Raw genomic sequence first — 25,479 nt, forward strand, 5'->3', positions numbered from 1 at the left:
GTTGCTGGGAGACTGGGCTAGCTGTTCGTCGTTGTTGGCGATGGTGGTGGGGGATATATTTATTTACTTGTCCTTTACTTAATAAAAATCCAAAATGAACAAACACATAGTTATTATTGCGTGTTTGTCACTTGTCAACGGCCAATGTCGTCAGTCAGGCACTCAGTCAACTAGTCAGTCAAACATTTAGCCAGTCAGTTACTTTGTTGGCTGCCCAGCTGAGGTGGTTACAGACTTTGTTGCCTTATGAAAACCAAAATTGATTGGAAATACACACACAAACTCTGTATATTTGCTGTTGAAGTCGTTTGGTGTTGGAGGCGATGCTGGTAGCAAAATGTCATTAGAAGAAATTATTTTATGTTATGACAGCCAATACACTGGATTACATGAAACACACCAAGTTCGAAAGTATGAGTTGTATTGTCAGTTATAAAAGATGAGTTGTTGGTTGTCTTTTTAAAATCTAGAGGTAAGGACAATCTAGAAGTTTTATTTGATTGTTGGGTGGGAGTTAAAGTGGGTTATTGGAATTTATTTGCCAAACTTGGGCCAGATCGAACAATACATTTAAAAGTTATCGTACCATACTAGCCAGATAGACAGACGAAGGAACATGGCTATAGCCTTGCCATGTTCCTTCGTCTGTCTATCTGGCACATGTTCTGTAACATGTTTCCTTCAAGCTTAAATTAGATCTGAACCCAGTATTTCGATAAGGGATGTTTTTGATTGTATCAAAAGATGTATCCATTATACAATGTGTGTACATTAAATTTTCCATTCCGTTTGCAACACTTAGAAACTATCGTCGATATCCGTCTGTCTATTGAAATCACGCTTTGAAATCTGGCACAACGGTTTATATTATATGCGAGCTGATTGCTATTGAAAATGGGCCGTAGTGGTCCACGTTTAGGTGTAGCCCCCCATAAAACAGTATCTCCAGATTTTTTTAGGCTTCTGCCGCAATTTTTAACCAAATTAGCTGAAACCATACACTTCGAGTTCTAAGTAGATCTATTCTCTCCCTGAAGAAAATATTCGCTACAGGTCTTCTAATTGCCCTCCCGATTTTCGATTTTTAGAAGGTCTCTATCACAATTTCCAACAAAAAAAAGCTAAATCTTTATACTTGGGTTCCAGGTAGGTCCATTCTCTCCTTGCAAAAAATGTACGATTTTGGTCCACCAATTGATATAGCCCCTATATAACGGTACCTCCCGATTTTTGGTACTTTAAAGGTTTCTACCAACACTTTTCAACCAAATCAGGTAAAACTAGACAGGTATGGTTTACGGAAGGTCTCTTCCCTCCCAGAAAAAAAAAATCGCCACAGGTCAAAATTTTCGGTATTTCGAAAGATTCTGTCAACAATTTCCATCCAAATTAGCTGAAACTTTACACTTTGGGTTCTAAGTTGGCCCCGTGAAGAAGAAATATTCATCACAGGTCCAATAATTGGCATGGTCCGTGTATAACGGTACCTCCGGATTTTCGTTATTTTGAAGGTTTCAGCCACAATTTCCAACCAAATTAGCTGAAACTTGAAAATTATGGTTCTCGGTAGGTCTCTTCCCTCCCTGAAAAAAATATTCGCCACAGGAAGGTTTCTGCCACAATTTCCAACCAATTCAGCTAAAACTTGACAATTATGGTTCTCGGTAGGCATGTTCCCTTCCTGAAAAAAAAACCCTAGATCTCTATAGACTGAATCCGTTTCAGGACATTTGGAGTCGATCTAGCGATGTCCGTCCGACTGTCTGGGTGGTGCACACTATAACTCTCGAAGGGATTATCCGATTTGGATCAAAATTGGTACATCGTAATATTATTATCAAACTTAGATCGAGTTCGGAAATTAGCAATACGGTCCACTGCTTTCAGTACCTTCGCCACATAAGGTCGAAATTAAAAACAAAAAACTATTTTATTGCAAATAAAGTGAAAGGATAATCCGATTTATTCCAATTTTGCAAATATTAATATTTGCATCAGTACTAGATCAGATGCGAAAATGGAAAATATCGATCTACTCCATCAAGTAACTCCCCCAATAAGGGTCCACATTTTTGAAAAATTATAACTCTTACAAAATGTGACGTAAGGGCCTGATTACCTCAAGTTTTGATGTGGAGATGGAATATATCGGCCTACTCCTACCCCACAACAGTTCATAGTTTTGAACAGCCACAAAATCGAAATAAGGATTAGATTCTCCCATTATTTCTACTGTGACGACGTGTTTTCACTTTGAAGCTGGGGTAGGTTCAGCGGGGGCCAGAGTCGTCACAAAAATTTATTTGTTAGGACATAAAGAGAGAGAGAGCGAAGCAAAAATATTTTCTTAAAACGTTATAAATTTATTTCCTTAAATAACACTAAACACTACACTAAACACAATAAAATCACGTTCAGAACGTTTTACGAAGAACACTAAATCACAAAGTTCAGTCGAAATGTTAATAAACGGGTAGCAGTGGTGGCAGCTTGGCACAGCGGCGGCCCGATGAATAGGCGAGCGACGAATAGAGTGGCGGCAGCTTGGCACAGCGGCGGCCCGATGAATAGGCGAGCGACGAATAGAGTGGCGGCAGCTTGGCACAGCGGCGGCCCGATGAATAGGCGAGCGGCGAATAGGGTGGCGGCGGCTTTGGCACAGCGGCGGCCCGATGAATACGTCAGCGGCGAGTAGTAGTGGCGGCAGCTTGGCACAGCGGCGGCCCGATGAATAGGCGAGCGACGAATAGAGTGGCGGCAGCTTGGCACAGCGGCGGCCCGATGAATAGGCGAGCGACGAATAGTAGTGGCGGCAGCTTGGCACAGCGGCGGCCCGATGAATAGGCGAGCGACGAATAGGGTGGCGGCGGCTTTGGCACAGCGGCGGCCCGATGAATAGGCGAGCGACGAATAGAGTGGCGGCAGCTTGGCACAGCGGCGGCCCGATGAATAGGCGAGCGGCGAATAGGGTGGCGGCGGCTTTGGCACAGCGGCGGCCCGATGATTACGTCAGCGGCGAGTAGTAGTGGCGGCAGCTTGGCACAGCGGCGGCCCGATGAATAGGCGAGCGGCGAATAGGGTGGCGGCGGCTTTGGCACAGCGGCGGCCCGATGAATAGGCGAGCGGCGAATAGGGTGGCGGCGGCTTTGGCACAGCGGCGGCCCGATGAATAGGCGAGCGGCGAATAGGGTGGCGGCGGCTTTGGCACAGCGGCGGCCCGATGAATACGTCAGCGGCGAGTAGTAGTGGCGGCAGCTTGGCACAGCGGCGGCCTGATGAATACGCGCACGCCGAATCGGGTGGCGGCAGCTTTGGCACAGCAGCAGCCCGATGAGTACGTCAGTCGCCGTCAACGCAGCCCGAAGAATAGGGAGTATTGCTACAGCCCTCACTTGACCCTGCGTTCAGTCGCCGTCAACGCAGCCCGAAGAATAGGGAGTATTGCTACAACCCTCACTTGACCCTGCGTTCAGTCGCCGTCAACGCAGCCCGAAGAATAGGGAGTATTGCTACAACCCTCACTTGACCCTGCGTTCAGTCGCCGTCAACGCAGCCCGAAGAATAGGGAGTATTGCTACAACCCTCACTTGACCCTGCGTTCAGTCGCCGTCAACGCAGCCCGAAGAATAGGGAGTATTGCTACAACCCTCACTTGACCCTGCGTTCAGTCGCCGTCAACGCAGCCCGAAGAATAGGGAGTATTGCTACAACCCTCACTTGACCCTGCGTTCAGTCGCCGTCAACGCAGCCCGAAGAATAGGGAGTATTGCTACAACCCTCACTTGACCCTGCGTTCAGTCGCCGTCAACGCAGCCCGAAGAATAGGGAGTATTGCTACAACCCTCACTTGACCCTGCGTTCAGTCGCCGTCAACGCAGCCCGAAGAATAGGGAGTATTTCTACAACCCTCACTTGACCCTGCGTTCAGTCCAGTCCAGTCCCCACAAATAGTCAAGGCTTATTGTTTGGCTTACTAAGACTCAATTCAACCGAGGTTGCGCGCCTTTTCTTCCTCCCAATCACACTTGACTTACCAGCCATCAACAGAAGACTGATCCCGATTGTGTGAAATGCGTCTCCTTTTATACCTTTTTGGCTGGACAACGATTGTTGTTTTCTCATGACAGCAGCTGATCCCAATCTGACAGTTTTGCGTAGTTCCGCCATTTGCCACCAGGGGTTCCAATGTTGTATTTTAAGTATACTTCTTTCTACTAGGGGACGTGAGTAAAAATGGTATTTAAAATAATAATGTACCCCAAAAACGAAAGCATGACTTTTGGGCGTTACATGGCATCTCTTCCTCCCTCTGATTTTTGATTCCTTGATTTGCTTTCTCTATTGCTATTGGGTTTCAATAGCCAGGAAGCCCTAGGGTGTTATGTAACCTTTTATTTCTCCGACATGGGCACTTTTGTTCGACTATATCTCGGTCGAATAGGAAGGTATGTTAGAGACCAATTGCAGAAGTTCGGAGAGATACCTTCACTACCCCGTCTGCTGATATTATTATGCGGTACTGCTTGCCATCTTGTTTTGGGCTTACGGTATTGATTTGTTCTCCTCTTTCGGCTGGTACTAGGACCTTCGTCTAAAAATATTGTCCTTCGCCTTTGAGCCTCGACTTGTTCCAGATGAGCTCGAAATTTCTCCTTCGCCCGTTTGAATTTTTTCGTGTTGGGGCTATCTTGCTCCATCGTGATGTTGAAATTTTGAGAATTGCGATGGTCTTTGAAGTATGGGCTTATATTAGGACACTGATTAGTTTGGGTATTGTCAATTTAATGTCTAAAAATAAAATAAGAAATTATAATGAAATGGCATCACATAAACGTAAGTGGAACTACAATCAACATTCTACTTCTATGTCTACAATTTAATTTTGTTCTTCATAAAAAGGCTTAATTTCACTTAAGTGCGCGACGCGGGTGATGTTGTCTTTTCCTCGGACTACAACGATTACTGGAGATTGGAATTTTTGTACGACAAACGGCCCTCCGTATTTGGGCGCTAGTTTGGCGGCGAAATTTTCGACGGCCTTCGACTGAGGATGTAGACGAACTAGAACTTGCTCCCCAATCTTTGGTTTCCAAACTCGTCGTCTAAGGTTGTACTGTCTCCGCTGGTTTTGAGATGCTTTTGCCAAGTTTCGACGCACTATCTTAAATATTTCTTTCAACTCCTGGGCACGGTCTTCTGGTAAGACTATTCTAGCACCAGTTCCTGTTGTGAGCTGATCATATAATGCCTGGGGCAGTCGCGGTTCTCTTCCTTGTGTCAGGTATGCCGGCGAATATCCAGTGGATTCTGATGCACTAGTGTTTATGGCTAACATTATTTCGGGCAGCATATCGTCCCATGTATTATGTTGTTTCGAAACTTGTGCTATCATTGTTTTCACTGTCCGATTTGTCCTTTCAGTAGGGTTCTCTTGCGGGGTGTAAGGAGCCGTAAGTTGATGCTTTATACCCATTTCTGCTAGGAATTTTTCGAATTGGTTGCTAGTGAATTGGGTTCCGTTATCGGTTATCAATATTTTTGGAACCCCATATCTAGAAATAATTCTTTCTCTGCATGCCTTTATTAATCCCTCTGTCGTAGCCTTCCGCAATGGAACCAACTCCGTCCATTTTGAGAATCTATCCATAATAACGAGTAGCATTGAGTTACCGTGCTTAGATCGCGGTAGGGGTCCTACGAAGTCCGCACAAATAGTGGCCCATGGTTCCTCCGGGATTCTTATCAACATTTCCCCTGCTGGTTTCTGTTGGCTGACTTTATATTTTTGGCAACATTCGCACTGCTGGACATAACGTTTGATGTCCTGGAACATACCAGGCCAAAAATATCGGTTCGCCACCTTGTTGCTAGTCTTTCGCACTCCCAAATGACCTCCGGTGACACTGTCATGATTTTCTCTAAGGACCTGAATCCTTGATCCGGTGGGCACACACAGCTTCCATGGTGTGCAATCTTCATCGTTTATTTGCTTGGGAAAATGTCGATAAACATTTCCCTCAATGATTGTATAGTCTGGATACTTCTTCGGATTCTTGGTTATGGTTTCCTTCAACTTTTCTAGCCATGGGCACGGACTGGTGTCATATTTTACTGTGGCTAGGTCTAACGTTTCCAAAGGTGTTCTCGAAAGCGCATCCGCCACAACGTTCTGTTTTCCTCTACGGTATCTGATCAAAAAATTATATTGCTGTAGCTCGAGAGCCCAACGTGCGAGTCGACCTGTAGGGCTTTCAATAGAATTTAACCATTTTAGGGCCAAATGATCGGTAATAACTATAAACTGGTAACCCTCTAAATAGGGTCTCATGTGTCTAATGCCCCACAGTATGGCTAGACATTCCTTTTCAGTCGCTGAGTAGTTCTTTTCAGCCTGTTTTAAATGTCTGCTGGCGTAGGCTATGACACGTTCCACGTTATCTAACTCCTGTGTTAGAACTGCTCCAAGGCCATAGTTGCTGGCATCAGTTTGCAATATGAACGTCTTTGTGAAATCCGGACAAGCCAGAACGGGGGCTTCAGTTAACTTTGCTTTTAGGTCTGAGAATGCTTCTTGTTGTTCGGGACCCCATTTCCAGTGTTTTCCCTTTTTAAGAAGACTAGTCAATGGTTGTGAAATTGTTGCAAACTGTGGGACAAATCTTCGGTACCAAGATGCTACTCCAAGAAATCTTCGTACCTCCTTTACCGATGTTGGAGGTTTCATTTCCACTATTGCGGCAACTTTATCTGGATCCGTCTTTATTCCCTCGCTACTCACAACATGGCCTAAATACTTCGTTTCTTTTCTGAAAAATTCGCATTTCTCAATGTTTATTCTCAGGTTAGCTGATCGCAATCTTCTGAACACTTCTCTCAGGTTCCGCAAGTGTTCCTCAAACGTTTTTCCAATGACGATGATATCGTCAAGGTATGCAAAAGCGTGGGGGTCCATTTCAGGCCCAATCACACTATCTAATGCCCGTTGGAAGGTTGCCGGTGCTGAATGCAAACCGAAAGGCATCACTTTCCACTGATATAGACCTTTACCAGCTACCGCAAAGGCCGTGTATTTTCTGCTCTCCTTCGCCATAGGTATTTGCCAATATCCGTCTTTAAGGTCCAGGCTACTCACGTATTTGGCATCCCGTAGTCGATTCAGTATTGTGTCGATGCGGGGTAAAGGGTAGGCATCTGGAACAGAACGTTTATTCAATTGGCGAAAATCCATACAAGTTCTCCAATTCCCATTTTTCTTTCTGACTAATGTGATGGGGAAACAGTATGGGCTTGTAGACGGCTCTATACATCCTCGTTCTTCGAGCTTTCTCACTTCGGCATTAATCACGGCTTGCATTGCAGGATTTCGCGGAGCATATCTTAATTTAATGGGTCGATCGTCGGTCATTACAATCTTATGTTCAGCTATTGACGATAGGCCATTTAATTGTTGGAACTTAGGGAGTTCCTGTGCCAGAAAATTTTCAACGATCTCACATTGCGTTTTACTCAATTCATCGTTTAAGAATTTAGGTCTGGGGGATACATTATTCGTAGCTGTCATTGTATCTATTACCTCTTTTGATGGGGTTTCCTCTCCTATAGCCACGGTACAATGCTCCGTTGATGTGGTTGGCTTACTTAATTTGACACTTATACCGGCGCAGTGAATGGTCGTGTGGAACTGTTTTAGAAATTCCAATCCCAATATGATGTTTTCCTTGAATTGCGGCATGATGAGAAATGTAACATCTGAGCTTTGGTTTCCAAATGTAACAGGTAACACTGTTGATCTTGTGATGTTCACCGTGGTGCCGTCTGCGAGGATAACATTTGCCTCATGCCGTGAATAAGTAAACCTTTTCTTGATTTTTTCCGCAAATTCTCTTTTTATAAAACAGCTAGTGGCACCAGTGTCGACAGTTGCTTTAATAGCTTTCCCCTCTATTAAGACAGTTGCAGTAAGGCGATATTCTTCACATTGCAATGATGTACTATTCTGGTTACTCTTCTTTGCCGGGGGTTCATCCTGCTGCGTTTCTGGATTGGATGAGCTTTCGTTTAGCACTTGGTCACCTTGATTGGTGCAATACAGGTTATTTCTAGAGTTGTCCGCACGTCGATTATAGTTTTGTTGATTTCGAGGCTGTTCTGACCGAGAATTATTTGGTATGCTTTCGAGTTCGTCTGCCAAGGAGATCAATTCCGAAAGTGTGGTAAAGTCTTTACGGCGAATGTACCATTGATAATCCGAATGCGCGTTTCTAAAAATTCGTTCCAATTTTTGTTCTTCGGTCATATTGGTGTGCTGCATAAGATGCTGTATAGAGAGTACATATTCCTTAAACGGCTCCTTATTACGCTGTATCCTTCTCCTAATTTCATCCTCCAATTTCTCAAAGTATCTCGGTGGCAAAAAGAATTTCAGAAAATCACTCTTAAATTCGTTCCAGGTAGTCCAGTGTCGGTTGTTGTTCCTTAGCCAGATTAAAGCTTTACCTCGTAACAACTCTGGCATTACTTTAATTATTTGATTCAATTCCACGATGTACATTTCAGCCATTTCTTCTACACGTTCTACGAATCCAATAGGGTCCATACCATTTTCAAAAGTAATATTCCATTTTCGGATTTGGTCGAGAATTACGAGTAACGACGAATTATTGGATGGCTTGGGCGGAGAATCTTTTTGAAATCCATATTCGGGGTTTGTTGGCGACATCTTCTGTACTTTTTGATCGTTTGTTACCCCTGTGCTTGACTCTCCATGTGACCTTTCCGCGGAAATGTGGGGAAGGGCGTACTCTGTTTTTATTGGGGATAATACTATTGCTTCTGCTCCACACGGTGTTACGGTTATAAGGGGTTGTTTTGTGACGGCTCGCAATGTCGGCGATTTGGTCGGACTGGTACTTTCATGTTTGTTCTGCAACTCTATAAGCCGTCTGTATACATCGGCTTCATGGTCGTTGTGGAGAAATTTAGCCCATCTTTTTCGGAGATCGTCCACTTTTCCAACTGGATCAAGATTGAATTCAGTAAGATATGTTACCAAGTCTTCTTGCTTTAGCATATAGGCCCAGGAGACCTTCAACATTGTCTTTTCGTTTGACATTTTTTTTTTTAACTGTTTTTTTTTCACTGGGTTTTCATCGGTATTTGTCTAATTATTGTTCACTCATTTATTTATTCTTTCTCTCTTTCAAGTCCCTGCTCGGGCGCCATTGTGACGACGTGTTTTCACTTTGAAGCTGGGGTAGGTTCAGCGGGGGCCAGAGTCGTCACAAAAATTTATTTGTTAGGACATAAAGAGAGAGAGAGCGAAGCAAAAATATTTTCTTAAAACGTTATAAATTTATTTCCTTAAATAACACTAAACACTACACTAAACACAATAAAATCACGTTCAGAACGTTTTACGAAGAACACTAAATCACAAAGTTCAGTCGAAATGTTAATAAACGGGTAGCAGTGGTGGCAGCTTGGCACAGCGGCGGCCCGATGAATAGGCGAGCGACGAATAGAGTGGCGGCAGCTTGGCACAGCGGCGGCCCGATGAATAGGCGAGCGACGAATAGAGTGGCGGCAGCTTGGCACAGCGGCGGCCCGATGAATAGGCGAGCGGCGAATAGGGTGGCGGCGGCTTTGGCACAGCGGCGGCCCGATGAATACGTCAGCGGCGAGTAGTAGTGGCGGCAGCTTGGCACAGCGGCGGCCCGATGAATAGGCGAGCGACGAATAGAGTGGCGGCAGCTTGGCACAGCGGCGGCCCGATGAATAGGCGAGCGACGAATAGTAGTGGCGGCAGCTTGGCACAGCGGCGGCCCGATGAATAGGCGAGCGACGAATAGGGTGGCGGCGGCTTTGGCACAGCGGCGGCCCGATGAATAGGCGAGCGACGAATAGAGTGGCGGCAGCTTGGCACAGCGGCGGCCCGATGAATAGGCGAGCGGCGAATAGGGTGGCGGCGGCTTTGGCACAGCGGCGGCCCGATGAATACGTCAGCGGCGAGTAGTAGTGGCGGCAGCTTGGCACAGCGGCGGCCCGATGAATAGGCGAGCGGCGAATAGGGTGGCGGCGGCTTTGGCACAGCGGCGGCCCGATGAATAGGCGAGCGGCGAATAGGGTGGCGGCGGCTTTGGCACAGCGGCGGCCCGATGAATACGTCAGCGGCGAGTAGTAGTGGCGGCAGCTTGGCACAGCGGCGGCCCGATGAATAGGCGAGCGGCGAATAGGGTGGCGGCGGCTTTGGCACAGCGGCGGCCCGATGAATAGGCGAGCGGCGAATAGGGTGGCGGCGGCTTTGGCACAGCGGCGGCCCGATGAATACGTCAGCGGCGAGTAGTAGTGGCGGCAGCTTGGCACAGCGGCGGCCTGATGAATACGCGCACGCCGAATCGGGTGGCGGCAGCTTTGGCACAGCAGCAGCCCGATGAGTACGTCAGTCGCCGTCAACGCAGCCCGAAGAATAGGGAGTATTGCTACAGCCCTCACTTGACCCTGCGTTCAGTCGCCGTCAACGCAGCCCGAAGAATAGGGAGTATTGCTACAACCCTCACTTGACCCTGCGTTCAGTCGCCGTCAACGCAGCCCGAAGAATAGGGAGTATTGCTACAACCCTCACTTGACCCTGCGTTCAGTCGCCGTCAACGCAGCCCGAAGAATAGGGAGTATTGCTACAACCCTCACTTGACCCTGCGTTCAGTCGCCGTCAACGCAGCCCGAAGAATAGGGAGTATTGCTACAACCCTCACTTGACCCTGCGTTCAGTCGCCGTCAACGCAGCCCGAAGAATAGGGAGTATTGCTACAACCCTCACTTGACCCTGCGTTCAGTCGCCGTCAACGCAGCCCGAAGAATAGGGAGTATTGCTACAACCCTCACTTGACCCTGCGTTCAGTCGCCGTCAACGCAGCCCGAAGAATAGGGAGTATTGCTACAACCCTCACTTGACCCTGCGTTCAGTCGCCGTCAACGCAGCCCGAAGAATAGGGAGTATTTCTACAACCCTCACTTGACCCTGCGTTCAGTCCAGTCCAGTCCCCACAAATAGTCAAGGCTTATTGTTTGGCTTACTAAGACTCAATTCAACCGAGGTTGCGCGCCTTTTCTTCCTCCCAATCACACTTGACTTACCAGCCATCAACAGAAGACTGATCCCGATTGTGTGAAATGCGTCTCCTTTTATACCTTTTTGGCTGGACAACGATTGTTGTTTTCTCATGACAGCAGCTGATCCCAATCTGACAGTTTTGCGTAGTTCCGCCATTTGCCACCAGGGGTTCCAATGTTGTATTTTAAGTATACTTCTTTCTACTAGGGGACGTGAGTAAAAATGGTATTTAAAATAATAATGTACCCCAAAAACGAAAGCATGACTTTTGGGCGTTACACTACTAACACAAGAACTGATGTGAAGATGGAATATGTCGGTCCACTCCTTCTGGTACCTACCTACCTCCTCCATAGAGGGCCAACAATTTGAATAATTTTAACAAAAGTAAAAATATATTTAAGTAACCAAGATTGGCTGATGGTATACATCTGTCGGCAAAACCGACTGACACTTTTTACCTCGTTTTTTTTTTTTTTTTTTTTTTGATCAATACACATTATCTTCAAACATAACCTCATAATGACTTATTTTTAATTTTAGAAAATTACAATTATTGAAAATGTTTACTCTTTATTGAAAACGTAGACAGATCTAGAACATTTTCGTACGAGATGTACGTTTTGTACCGATGTTGGACTAAATCGATTATTGCTTCAAGAGTTATAGTGCCACTTTTGACTCTTTTTCTGGCAGCCTCCCCATTTTAAAAAAAGTAGCCCGTATTGATCCTCTTGGAACGTTATACTAATATTTTGATTTAAGATTAAAATTAATCGAATAATCCCTTCATTTTACCAAAGGGTAAATTTGGTCTGAACCAATTATTTCGATGAGTAATGTTTCTGATTGTATCAAATAATTTATGCCCCCTGTAGCCATTTTCTAAAACTACTAGGATTTTTTTCTATTTCGAGAACATAGCAAACGATATTAGAGAGGAAAAAGCAGCCATTATGTTCGCCAATTCCAACAATTCTCGCAAAATATTTGTAGTCAAGTGTAATTCCTATACCTTTTTATGTCCATCACTTCCATTGTGGTTGTTACCGTCATAACGGCAGCAGTCGCAACCCCACTCCACGCCAACAGCTGAAACAAAGTTGGAAAAATCTTATGACAACTTTGTCCAATTTCAATTTGACAAAATACATAAATCAATGTTTTATGTTTTGTTATTACTTTATTGTTGGGCTCGCTTGCTGCACCGAATACGACAAACAGACAATTGACGATCAAACGAACAGTAACAACAAACAAGCCACAGGCATCAGACAATCGAAAAGGCGGACAGACAGCCGACAATCAATGGTACTCACGTTTTATATGAGGAATTCCTTGTGAATGTTTTGATTTTGTTGTTTTATATTTTGTTCATGTTGTTGTAACTGCCAGCCTGACTGTTTGGCTTTAAGGTTTGAAGTTCAATGAATGTTTATTGGGCATCATGTACTTTGCCGCTGCAGTGACAACAAACATGGAGCAAAACAAAAAAAAAATCAAATCAAACCAAACTAAACTAAAACGTCGCCAACGACAGCCAACATAAACACGCTGAACCATAAATTATAAAAATTTAACATTAAAACATTGATAATAACAATAACAGCAGCAGCAGCAACAACAATCACAGCCAGTGACAAAAAATGTATTACACGTAATGTGTTGTTGCGCGGACCCTACACTAGATAAGGTACAGAATTGTAATGATGTCTGTCTGCCGTAAAAATAGGCAACAACAACAGCCTGGTCACCCATGTCCAGGCACTTGTTATCCACCGTTCGTGTTAAAGTTAATAGCGAGAATATTAAGTTGTTGACATATTAATTTAAACTAATTTATTTACCAAAAAAATTAAATCGACCATGGCGTGTCATGCTGATTGATATGCAAATGAAGTCATGTTAAATTTGAAACTTTTTTTTAAAAAAGCCTGACATGTTGAGTGGTCATGTTTAGAGGTTATGCTTTATAATGGTGCTATGAATTACAGGGCGATATACTGTTTAGAGAGAGAAAAAAAAATTCAAAAACAATTTTGTAATTCCAAAACCAAAGCCAAAATATGTGAATACTATCTATACGTGAAAGTGGACTCCCTCACAAAGGGACCAAATTTTGCATTATTATAACTCTTGAGAAATGTAAGATGATTCCTAATTTTTTCTGGGATCATGATACAAAAAGGTTAAGATTTTATCTGGTTAATGCCCACTCCTGTAAAAAACCAATGGCGAAACACGTCGCATTGTGGTGAGTGTGTGGTAGTGTCTCTCTCCTCTTATTTTCACTGTAAATACAGACCATTAAGCACGTCTAGAAAGAGATATGAACAAATGTAGCCCATTCTGTTGAAAGATGTGGTTAGGACCATCAAAATATCCACAATTATGAGGTTAGCGCTATGTTGGTGATATTTGACCATTTGTATAATATTTCGAAACACCGAATTACTTCGGCTGGAAAATATCAGCAGAACCTTAAAAATACATACAAACGTATCGTGCTACCAAGGGTCCCTGGGGTATGGGTTTTCTCTGGAGTGCTCAACTCTCTGACATTTAACAGTAACATGGAGAAGAAAACGGGGTAGACCCATAGTTACTTTTGTGGATCTTCAAAGAATAACTTTTTGAGTAGATTTATGCGGGTCAGTCCGTCCGTCTGTCCATTTGTTTTTGTGAACATATTGAGATAAAATTTTCAAACAATATGTGTTTGGCCCAAGGAAGAACTCTACTGAAATTGGTGAGAATCGGTTAAAATGTACTTAAAGCTCCCATATATATCTTCACTCGATTTCGGGTTATATTGCACCAAATGGCCAATATCACCCCAAATGTTGTGAATTTAAGCACATCCAACCGAATTCAGTCTAGAAGCAAGTGCATCAAACTTGGACATAGATCTCTTATATATGTATCTTCACTCGATTTCCGGTTATTGGCCAATATTAGTCCCAGTGACCCGAATTTTTGCACATCTAACCAACTTCAGTCTGAAGCAAGTGCATTACATTTCAATCGGTTGAGATATACCTGCAGCTCATATATATATGTTTCATCCAATATTACATCACTTACATCACTCCACAACAATGGTCTTTGGAACCAAATATCAGATACAGCTAAGAAATAAATACCTTAAATCTTGTCAAGATCGGTGCAGATTTGAACATAGCTCCTGTATATCTTTATTCGATTTCGGATTATTGTGCACCAAATGGCGAATACCAGTCCACATGAACTGAACTTTTGCACATCCGACCGAATTCAGTCCAGAAGCAAGTACATCAAATTTGGAGAAAACTCGGTTCAGATATAGCTATAGCTCCCATATATATGTTTCATCCTATTTTGGGTTTAAGTTCCTTACATGCGTATTACGCACTCCACAAGGATGATATTTGGTACCAGATAACTTATGGAGCTCAAAAATACCTATGTTAAATTTTATCGAGATCGGATCAGATTAGAATAAAGCTCCCATATATATCTCTATCCGATATCAGCTCAAATGGAATGAATTTTGGCAGTTCCGACTAAATTCATTCTAGAAATAAGTACTTCAAATTTTGATGAAAATCGGTTCATATATGGCTATAGCTCCCATATATATGTTTTATTCGATTTGCTGTAATATCCACAACAAAAATGTCTTTGGTAGCAGATATCAGATACAGCTAAGATATAAGTACCTAACATTTTGTGAAGATCGGTTCAGATTTGGATATAGCTCCCATGTATGTTTTTATCCGATTTCAGGTTTATTGCTCTCCAAGTTGCTAATATCAGCCCAAATGGAGTGAATTTCGGCACATCCGACGGAATGCAGACAAGAAAAAAAGCTTTTTCCATACTGGTTTTTAATTGCAGTCTCTAAAATTTTGTAAACATCTACTTTGTGGAGCTTGCCGTATTATTCCACATAGATAACTCCAACTACTAACAACCTACACCCTGGGGGGTCAAGTTATTTTAAAGTCGTGCTCACAATCCACAGCTAAAATTTCTTCTTGGGTGTTACCGTGGGAATCATCAAAACTATTATGTGACGAATTGAATTCACCCACCCAGGCGTGTCAAAAAGGAGCTTTACGATCTAGAAAGGGGGGTCTAACGATACAAGAGATGGCATCTAGATCAAGAAAATAATCAGACAAGACTGAATATCGTTTATACTTTATTTACTTTATACATTTATAGGGTAATTTTGTCTCAATTGCGTTTGGGATGGTGTAGTGATTTAAATTCCTACTGGGCGAAATTTTATGAAAATTATCGCAACGTCTGTCCAGGATGTGTCACGGTACCCCATACATCGCCAGATACACCCGATTCATTCCAAAACATTTTTAGCTATAGACTACACGCGTAGCTGATTTGTTTAAATCTAGATTTTGAATCAGAACCAGATTTGTTGATTTTTTGAATTCTAAACTTATGCAACTACAACAACAACAACATCAAATTGCTTTTATAGCTTTATTTTCGCGTATAACCTCCATATAATGGCTCTCCCTATTATTCTTTATATTAACAATTCTTGCAGATTTTTATGAACGTGTCGGGATTTTCGTATTCAAATTCTTAATAGGCAGGATGGTACCCTCCAGTACGAGAATTTTGTAATTTTTCATTTTTTAAGAGAATTGTTTCAAATTAGGCACTTGTAGCTCCTAGTAGGTGGTCCATTAGTGTCATATAACCTCCAATAACGATAATTCTTGATATTCGGTATTTAGATGATTTGAGTCGGAATCGGTCCGCCTAGATCCATTTTACATTGAACATATTTAACTCGCCCTCATATATGTCTATATCTGCAATTGTTTAAAGCAAAGCTCCATTAGTGTTTTCAGGTCTCAAGTTTAGTTATTCATATACGCATTTGATATTGGAAACATCAAAACATACTGAAATATTCTTTTCTATTCACTATTTCCACTTTTTCACTATTTAACTATTTTCACTTCTGCAGGATATGAAAAATTTAGTTTTTGGTATAACCGCCTCATCTACGGTATCCTCGCATCCAAAGGTATTGCTTTGTTGGAAAAATTACCCACAAATTAATATTTAATATCTCCCAAAATAATGCTAAGTAAAGGTATTTGAAACGAGTCCCAACAGCTCCATTAAAATCGAAAGCGAAAAAAATCATCTCTAGGTTTCATCAAATAACAAAGCTAAAAACCTACCCACATGTTGTACAATTTTGTTGGCTCACAACCTTTTACTGGCTACATTTTAATCATACATTTTAAAGTAAAATTAAATTATTTAAATATACCCCTTAACAGATTTTCTCATATTTCTAGGAAATAATAATATCCTGTTAATTGCTGTGACATAAATGGCCATGGAAAAAATTAAAATCACGAGAATTTCTAAAACAAAATCACGCTCAGTTTTCTAACGTAGAACGAAACCATCAACAAGCTATCACTTGCATGACAAACAACTGGTCACTGGGAGAAAAAAACACTAACAACAACAAGGGAAGCAACAAGCCTTAATATCCTGCAACAATCAACTAAAACAGATGGGGCTGGTCAGCTAGCCAGTCAGTACGTCAGTCAGTCAACTCAGCCAGTGCAAGAGTAAACAACGTCACACATACACACAACTGACATGCATGTGGAAATGTTGCATGCATGTCTTTAAAGTAAAAAAGGACGTTTATCACTTGCTGATAATCTCTCATTCTTATTCGCATAAATATATACAACAACAACAAAAATAAAAAAAAAAACATTGCAAAGTAAAGCATATTATGTCAAACGGAGAGAGCAAGGCACAAGTTGGCGTGTGTATTAAATCGTTAAAAGTGGACGACACAGGCCGCTCGCATGGCGGCACAGCTTTAACAATGGCCAGTCAGCCAGCAATTGGTGGCAAACAAGCAGGACTAGGGAGTGACCGCGACACAACCGACCGCTGACCAACGGCTGAGAATTTCACCAAGACATTTCGTGGCTTATTTCACCATTCCAGCAATGAATTGCATCGAAAACGGAAGAGTTATACAAAATGAGCTAAAAAAACTCCCGTGGTCCCCATGGTCTGGGGCAACCTCTTGGAGAAGGAAAGAAAGAACAAAACAATTGCCTTAAAGATATTTAACAATGATTGCATTTTTCCGTTGTTGCTCTGGCTACTGCTCCTGCTGTGGAGGACATGTTGACGAGTAGTTATTCAGAAATAAAAGTAACAACTAACCGGAAAATACAAATGAAAAAGAACACAAAATGAAACGAATCTGAAATCGTCAACCAAAAAAAAAAAATAAATAAAATAAAAAAAAAAAAAAACAACCACTCATCATTGTGGCCTTTGCGTTTGGTATTTAATGATGATGACCATCATTATCATTCTAATGTCCCCCCAACCCTGTCTGACTGCTTGGACTGACAATCATCATGGAGTGATGGAAATGATGCTGTTACTGATGATGACGATGATGGCCAGCGACATTGAATAACTTAAGTAGTGAATTGACTGACTGACGACGATCTTACGCATGCGTTTTATTGACAAATGAAGAAGAAATTGCCAACACACAGATACAAAAACATATACGGGTGACAATCATCGACAGGATCATTTGATGGCAGCAGGAACATTGGTACGGAGTAATTTTCATTGAAAAAGGAAATTTGATGGATTTGATGAATATTTTTATACTCTCCAGCAAAGGTAGTGTATAGGGTGGTATACAAAGTATGTCATTCCACTTGTATTTCAGCGGAAAACTCATTAAAATATTAAGAACCGAAAATTTACACACGTTCCTCTGGCTGCCAGTAAATGGGTCGATCTTGATGACTTCATTCTAAACACTAAAAGTGATTTAAAATTAGTACCAATTAGTACTTTTCGAACAGTTATACTTCACATTTGCGAAACAACCACCAGATACCAACAGAGACCTCAATATCTAATTAAACAATTTCACCTTAATATTTAATACCAAATTTAGTATTATTTAGAACTTCTCCCACAGTTTTTGTACTCGTTTGTTAAACCCTTTCATATCTCAATCCTAGACACCAACAGTCATTACAATACAAAATGTCACGGTTTCAGCAAAATCTTGTCACCCAATACCAAATTTAGTGCCATATAGTACTTTTCGTACAAATAAAAGACGCATTTTTAAACCACCCCCAAATTTCAAACACAGATACCACAAGTAATCCCAATAAAGTACCATTCAGTACTTTTCGCACATTTCCAAAACCACCTCTATATGTCTAGGCCTCATATGAATAGGGATCCTAACACCAAATTTTAGATTTCAAGGACCGAAAAATGGCTCGTGACCTGAACATATTGCAATATTCCATTCGGCAAATATTGATAAATTAGCCCGGGGTAAAGCACTTGAAATTCGAAAAAGTGCAAGAACTTACACCGCAGCAAAAAGAAAATAGACTCAAAAGAGCTTGGCCGAAAGTGGTGAACTACCGAATTTGGTTTTCTCTGATAAAAAACATTCTTTGTCCAGCAGTTTATAAACAAGCAAAATGATCGTGTTTACTTGCCAAAGAGGTCAGCTGAAAATGTGCAGCTTCGGTTGGCCACCAGAACTCAAGCGCCGGCCATAATGATGAGGTGGGCCGCATAACAGCCGATGGTCTCCCTACGCTCTTATTAATCGACCGTGACATCAGAATAAATGCTGAATATTATCGCGAAAATATTTTGGAGGGTGTATGAAAGCCTTGGGCACGCAAACATTTTGGCCGCAGACCTTGGACATTCCAGTAGGACTCAGCATCATCGCAATCAGCAGGCGCCACCCAAGAATGGTTACAAAATGAGGTTCCTCGCTTCATTTCCAGCGCACAATGGCCACAAAAATCTCTGGATACCAAACCGTTGGACTATTGTGTCTGGAGTATTTTGGAAAGCAAGGTTGGCACTAAAAACAACCAAAGTGTCGATCACCTCAAGCAAGAGCTTCGCCGGGAATGGGCCAAAATATGGCAGAGTAACATTCGGGCAGAGTGTGACGGTTTTATTGGCCATTTGAAGGCCATAATTCGTGTCAAAGGTGACCAGTTCGAGCTAATCTAAACTTATTCTAAAATTTGATGCTATTTCCGACATTTGCTTTCATTCAATAAAATTAAAAAAAAAATATGTAAAAATTATGGCGTTTGACTTTGTTGCAGTTTTTTTTATCTCACTAACCAAATTGTGACAAACTTAGTACTACTTGCTAATATTTATACCCATTTTCAAAACCAATCTTAATTCTCAAAACTATCACCAACGGAAGAACCCAATACAAAATGTAAAAATAATAAAAAATCAAGTTTCATATATTCACCCTAAGCCGAATTGCGCGAAATGTAGTACAATTTAATACTGTTCGCACACTAAGTACATATTTCGATAACCACCTTCATATATCATATTTACTTTCCAAAACTTGATATTCATGATAAGTTTCACATTTTTAGCTCTTTCCGTTCACATAACACCAAATTAAAAGTTTGTCAATTTAAAACCTTTCGTAACCTGGAAGTACGAATATCCAAAAACCCTTTGGTACATCAATTCTGCTTTCCATTGCTGACTCTGCTTTCAAATTTCAAAGTACTAAATTCTTAGTAATTTTTTTTACTTTTCGCACCCTCTGACTGGCTCTCGTACAAAATTTCAAAATTCTAGTTTCAGCCGTGTCGTCTGGGCATTGATTTAGTTAGTCAGGGAGTTATTTCCCTACTCTTTTACCAAGGCGTATAAGAAGAACGTGCACCACCTAGAGATATATAAAAGGAAGCCTCTAGGAGATAAGCCTATTAGGCAGGTCCTAATATCTTTCATATTGATGTAGCCAGCGATGTTGGCAACGACGGCTAGCTAGACAAACAAGAACAGTTTGCAGCCGTTTTAATTCGTATTGGGCATAAATTGCCGAAACGCATGTCCAAAATGTGATACTAGCCAACTCACTCCTAAAGATTTTAGGCTATAGCTGTGAATGTAGCTGAATTTTTGATTTTGGAATAAGAACCAAAGAGAGTAACATGTTACTGTTACGACAAAAAATTATTCCGTCATAAGTTCTCAATAGGTCATCAAATATTTACAAAAATTGAAATCTATCCATGTTTTCATATAGCCCCCACACAATGCATCTGCATTTCTTTTTAGGTATTTTGAACATTCTGCCTTATTTCTCAATTGAATTGGCTACAATTTGAGTTGTCAGTGTGGGGGCTAGGTTACAAAAAAATTTAAATCGGTCCACATTTTCGTATAACACCTACACAAATTCTGGTGCCTTAAAAGCATTGAGTACACTTGTCCTCCTTAAACTTCACCCCTGTACAAACAATTTCCGAAATTGGTCCCCTTTTGGTATAGCCCTAATGTGTATATATCGCACTTCTCGAAAACCTAGTGCATTTATGCCGCGCACTAAGTAAGAAAAAACTAAAAATTTTATGAGCATACTTTTAGGCGCTAGTATAAACCCCCTTTTCTGTAGATAAACTCACATGTCAGGTATTATTAATTTCGTGAAAGTTTTTTATCTAAGGGCGAATCAATATAACCTTTAAGTGAAGGGTGCCGATCCCTTTTTATATTTAAATATATATGATTTTTCCAAAAAAAAAAAAATAAATAAATTTTGTGGGGGAGGTACAGGTACAATTTCGGCCTACATTCAATTCTTATAATTGTTGTAATATAATATTACGATGTGCTAAGTTTTAGCTAAAATTTATATCACATTTTACGAAAAGTATATACAAAAACAATTAATTTTATCAAAAATTTTAAATTTACATAAAATACCATCACAACTCGCATATTATCACCCCATCGCTTTCCACTCCCCTAACCACTGTACATGTGGCATTCTAGTTTCATTTGTTTGCTCCTTGATTTCACTACCTCATGTTTTTCCATTCCTTTTTTCTTTTTCTTTTTTGCTATGTTACGTTCCTCACTTCCTATGCTTAAATGTTCATTTGTTAAATATGTTTAAGAAATCAGACAAAATGATCGATTGCGCGCAAACGCATTGACATATCAACATGAATCTTGCATTACATTTGTCTAAAGAGGCAGCACGAAGGATTGCATTTGCTGACTGCATCGACTGCAAATGCTTCAAAAGAAAACAAATACGTAGAGTACAAACTGATGTTTTGGACCCGCTGCAATGGTCGAAGAGGAGGAAAAAAAGCCGAACTACAACAAAAAGGAAATGTTGCGATTTTTATCGATTGTCCAATGTGAAGGCTTTTTATTTATTCCAACATGGTGTGTGGATTGTATTGGCCGATGTGTGTGGACGTAATGCTGAGCAGCAAGAGTTTTTAAAAGCTTCTGTTTATTGCAGTACAAAATGAAATAATCAGTCTGGCTGTGATATTGCTGATCATTTGTTTTAAGTTTACACAGTGCAACAGGAAAATCTGAAATCAATAGCATAATTGATTGAAAATGTGTATTAGATTTTAAATTTGGTGGAAGTTGGAAAACTTATAGCCTTCTATCGGTTGCGAACTTTCGGACTCTCAAGACATCAATAACTTGGCGGTACCATCAGATAGGTTCGTTTCTTAAAACTAATTCCGAAATCACCAAAAGGTAACCTAGAAAGTTTCAGTCGGCGTTCAGATAGATATATACCCACTTATTTATATATAATATTATTAGCACTCTGGAGTTTGATTTTAGAATAACTCCAATTGAAAATATAGAAACCACAGAAAATTTTGTTTTTTTTTTTCTTCTAGAATATTTTTGTACAATTTATTGATTGAATAGATACATTTCAAACCTTTAATTTATAAGTCCGGGAAAATAATTGGAAATAATGTATATATATCCACGACTCCGCTGGAATAATTTAAAGGAATACTACCTGAATATTTAAGAGGATATAAGAAAATTAAAAGGATATTGCCAGAACATTTCAAAGGATATCCATTCTCACTGATATGTTGAGAGGTACTCGAGCTGAAACAATTTTTAAACTTATTGCTTGAAATTGGCAAATGTTCCTAAGAGCAACTTACAAATACTTAATTTTCTCGTTATTATTTGGCAATTCGGAAATTATTGTGGTCAAGACAATAGTGGAAACTGTAAGTACATATTAGAAATATTATCAAAAGAAATGTCAAATTTGTTGAAAATCGATTCAGAGCCGGATTTAATTCCCAAACATTGACTACTCTAAAGCCGTGATACCCATTCAAATACGGTTCAAGTTGGTATGATCTACTTAACATAAATTCCCAATATAAACTCTTTCTGTTACGGGAGCTCTACTAAATGCGCGTACTGGTGTAGGGTATCAAATGATCGGCTCCGCCCGACTTTAGACCTTCCTTAGTGGTTATTCTTTTTTGTTTCTTTTTTTTTTTCTAATTTTCTTGCGTCGTTTGATTTTTTTACGAATAATTCAGTAGTTTTGCAACCCTATGATACTGCAAAGCGTGGTTGTACGATAAACCATGTAATATGTTTTTCAGCTTATGTTCACTCCACACACTCTGTGGCTCGGTTACTCCTTACTTAGTAATGAGTACAGGGTTGCCCATATTCGACGGATCCATGTTTTTTTTTTTTAATCAAAGAAAAAAATAAAAATTTGGCGGTTGGCAATGTTAATCATTTAATTTGTTCCAAGTAGATTTGCTTACATCAATTTTTGAATATTATATATCTCAAATGGCCGCCTCTGGCGTTTATGACGTATTGTGCCCTTTTTGCTGCATTTTCCATCTGTTTTGCCAACATTTCGACCGGAATAGCGGCTATTTCTTCACGAATGTTGTCCTTGAGCTCTTCTACGGTCCTTGGCTTGTTAACGTAAACCTTTGACTTCAAAGTAGATTTGTTTACATCAATTTTTGAAAATGATATCTCTCAAATGGCCGCCTCTGGCGTTGATGACGTATTTTGCCCCTTTTGCTGCATTTTCCATCGTTTTTGCCAACATTTCGGCCGGAATAGCGGCTCTTTCTTCACGAATGTTGTCCGTGAGCTCTTCTATGGTCCTTGGCTTGTTGTAACAGCATGGCCATTTTCATTTTGGAAGAAAAACGGCCCAATGACCGTTTTCGCACTAACGTCGCACCAAACTGTGACTTTTTTGTCATGAAGAGGCACTTCTTGAATTTTCTGAGGATTTCCAGTGGCGTAAAAACGGCCCATTTTGAAATGGGTGTCATTAAGCGATGTGACATCTCTGTCAAAAGTTATGACGTTGCCAGATGGGTCCGTCGAATATGGGCTACCCTGTAAAATGTGTTTTAACATATTTAATATTGTCGCTTATATTAAACAGTTAATCATTACTCGCTAATGAATAAACAAGTAAAAAAGCAGTAATTTCGTCAGGGCCGGATGAATTAGGAAATTCAAAAAAAAAAAAATAAAATCCATTAAAAATTCTGTTAAAATCTTAAAAATACCGAATATCGGAAGGTGCCGATATATCGGGGGATACCTTTATATAGGGGCTATACGATATCGTGAACCTATATAGACAATTCTCTACCAGGAAGTAATGTACTCATTAAAGAATTCCTTTTGTGAAATTTCGAACAATTCGATTGAAAAATGTAGCTAAAATCATCAAAATACCGAATATGGGGGGGGGGGGGGGTCAACCGTTATATGGGGAATATACGATATCGTGGACCTATATAAATAATTCTCTTCTTGGAGATAAAGTACTTATAAGGAACTCCTTGTGTGAATTTTCAAAAAATTCCATTGAAAAATGTGGCTACAATCATCAAAATTCCGAATATTTAGAGGTGCCGTTATATGGGGGATGTACGATATCGGGGATCTATATAGACAATTCTTTCTCAGGGGATAAGGTACTCATAAAGAACTCCTTGTGTACAATTTCAAACAATTCCATTGAAAACTGTGGCTAAAATCGTCAAAATACATAATATCGGGAGGTACCGTTATATGGGGCCTATACGATATCGTGGACAATGTTCCAACTTGATCTACTTGCAGTTAAAGACAAATATGTGCAAAATTTTAGGTTCCTATCTTAATTCGTTTTGACTGTAGCGTGGTTACAACAGACGGACGGACGGACAGGGCTACATCGCCTTAGAATTTTACGCTGATCAAGAATATATATATTTATTGGGTCTAAAATTATTATTTCGATGAACTACAAACGGAATGACGAACTTCATATACTCTCCATACTATGTATAGTGGAGGGTATAAAAAGTAGTTTGCACAAAGTAGTTTATTTATATTATCTTGTAGTTAGTTGGTTATTCATTTCCCAAATGTTTACTGCATTCGTTACCTTCTATCATGTTGGTAGAGATTATAATTATTGTGCCTGAAAATTAAATTCTAGTTACCCTGTGTCGCATTTACATTTAAAACATGCACGTGCACCTGCATTGCTTTTTTCTGACATGATCAATGATTGGGGTCGCCGTCCTATGGTGCACACTTTTTGGTTCCATCATCATCCTCATCGGCAGCATCAGCATCGTTGTCATTAACGCCAAGAATATTTGTAAAACCCATAAAACAACCATCAGAGAGGCCGTTTTTTGTGGCCAACAACAAATGAGCGAAGAAATATTAAAACTGGACACTTTCTTGTTGTTTAATGCATTTTTGTTGCAAATTTAGTTAAAATTAATAATTTCGATTTTTTCATAATTTCGATTTTTTTCACAATTTTATTGTCATTATATGAATGATGTCCCTTTTTGTTGGTCCTTAACTAATGACAATAATTTATTATTTCCAATCGTTTCGCATTTTTCCTATATAAACAGATTTTCGTTGGACTACTCTCTGAAGACCGACCAGACGGGGACGAGTTTAAAATAGCAATTGCCTCACACGCATTTGTGCGTGTGTGTATGTATGTGTCAATGTTTTATGGTCATTAACGTTGCCTGCCGGTCCATTACGTTTCCCATTTACTTCATTGGCAAAGCGTAAATGGCAATATTCTGCACTGTACTTCTGTGTTGTCACAAAAGGCTTGTTTATTTATGTCAGCTCCTACAACGTCTTTCAGCCATCAGCAACGCCACCATCACACCATCATCAGCTTCCTCCTCGTGGGCTCATCATCATCATTAGGATTGGCATAGAGTGTGAAACATGCCATGGCTTGAATTTTTATATTACAGATTATTAGACATTCTTTTAGCAAAAATATGTTTTTCTGCTCGGTTAACAATCAATGATTTATATCGCATTTATGATGAGCTGCCACAAACAAGCAGCCGCCATCAGTAGCAGCAGCGACACCATCTCGTGGTCTTGACATACCACAAAAGGGTTTGATAATGACTTTGGTGCTGCAGATGACGGAAACAGGAGAAAAA

General features: G+C 40.6%; 1 protein-coding gene across 1 annotated transcript; it reads right to left on the minus strand.

Annotated features, from left to right (window-relative positions):
• Positions 1-2,241: 2,241 nt before the first annotated feature.
• LOC131804554 (uncharacterized) lies at positions 2,242-9,130 on the minus strand. The gene is made up of 2 exons (XM_059127586.1): positions 7,574-9,130; positions 2,242-4,788 (listed from the first exon to the last, which is right to left on the minus strand). Exons 1-2 carry the CDS (start codon positions 9,110-9,112, stop codon positions 4,777-4,779), a joined length of 1,551 nt encoding a protein of 516 aa, XP_058983569.1. The 5' UTR covers positions 9,113-9,130; the 3' UTR covers positions 2,242-4,776.
• Positions 9,131-25,479: the final 16,349 nt, after the last annotated feature.

Source organism: Musca domestica, unplaced genomic scaffold, assembly GCF_030504385.1.
Source record: "Musca domestica strain aabys unplaced genomic scaffold, Musca_domestica.polishedcontigs.V.1.1 46, whole genome shotgun sequence".
NCBI classification, from domain to species: domain Eukaryota; kingdom Metazoa; phylum Arthropoda; class Insecta; order Diptera; family Muscidae; genus Musca; species Musca domestica.

What these genes read in the sequence shown, in the direction of transcription:
- LOC131804554 (XM_059127586.1), bottom strand. Translation starts at nt 9,112, where the DNA reads ATGTCAAACGAAAAGACAATGTTGAAGGTCTCCTGGGCCTATATGCTA.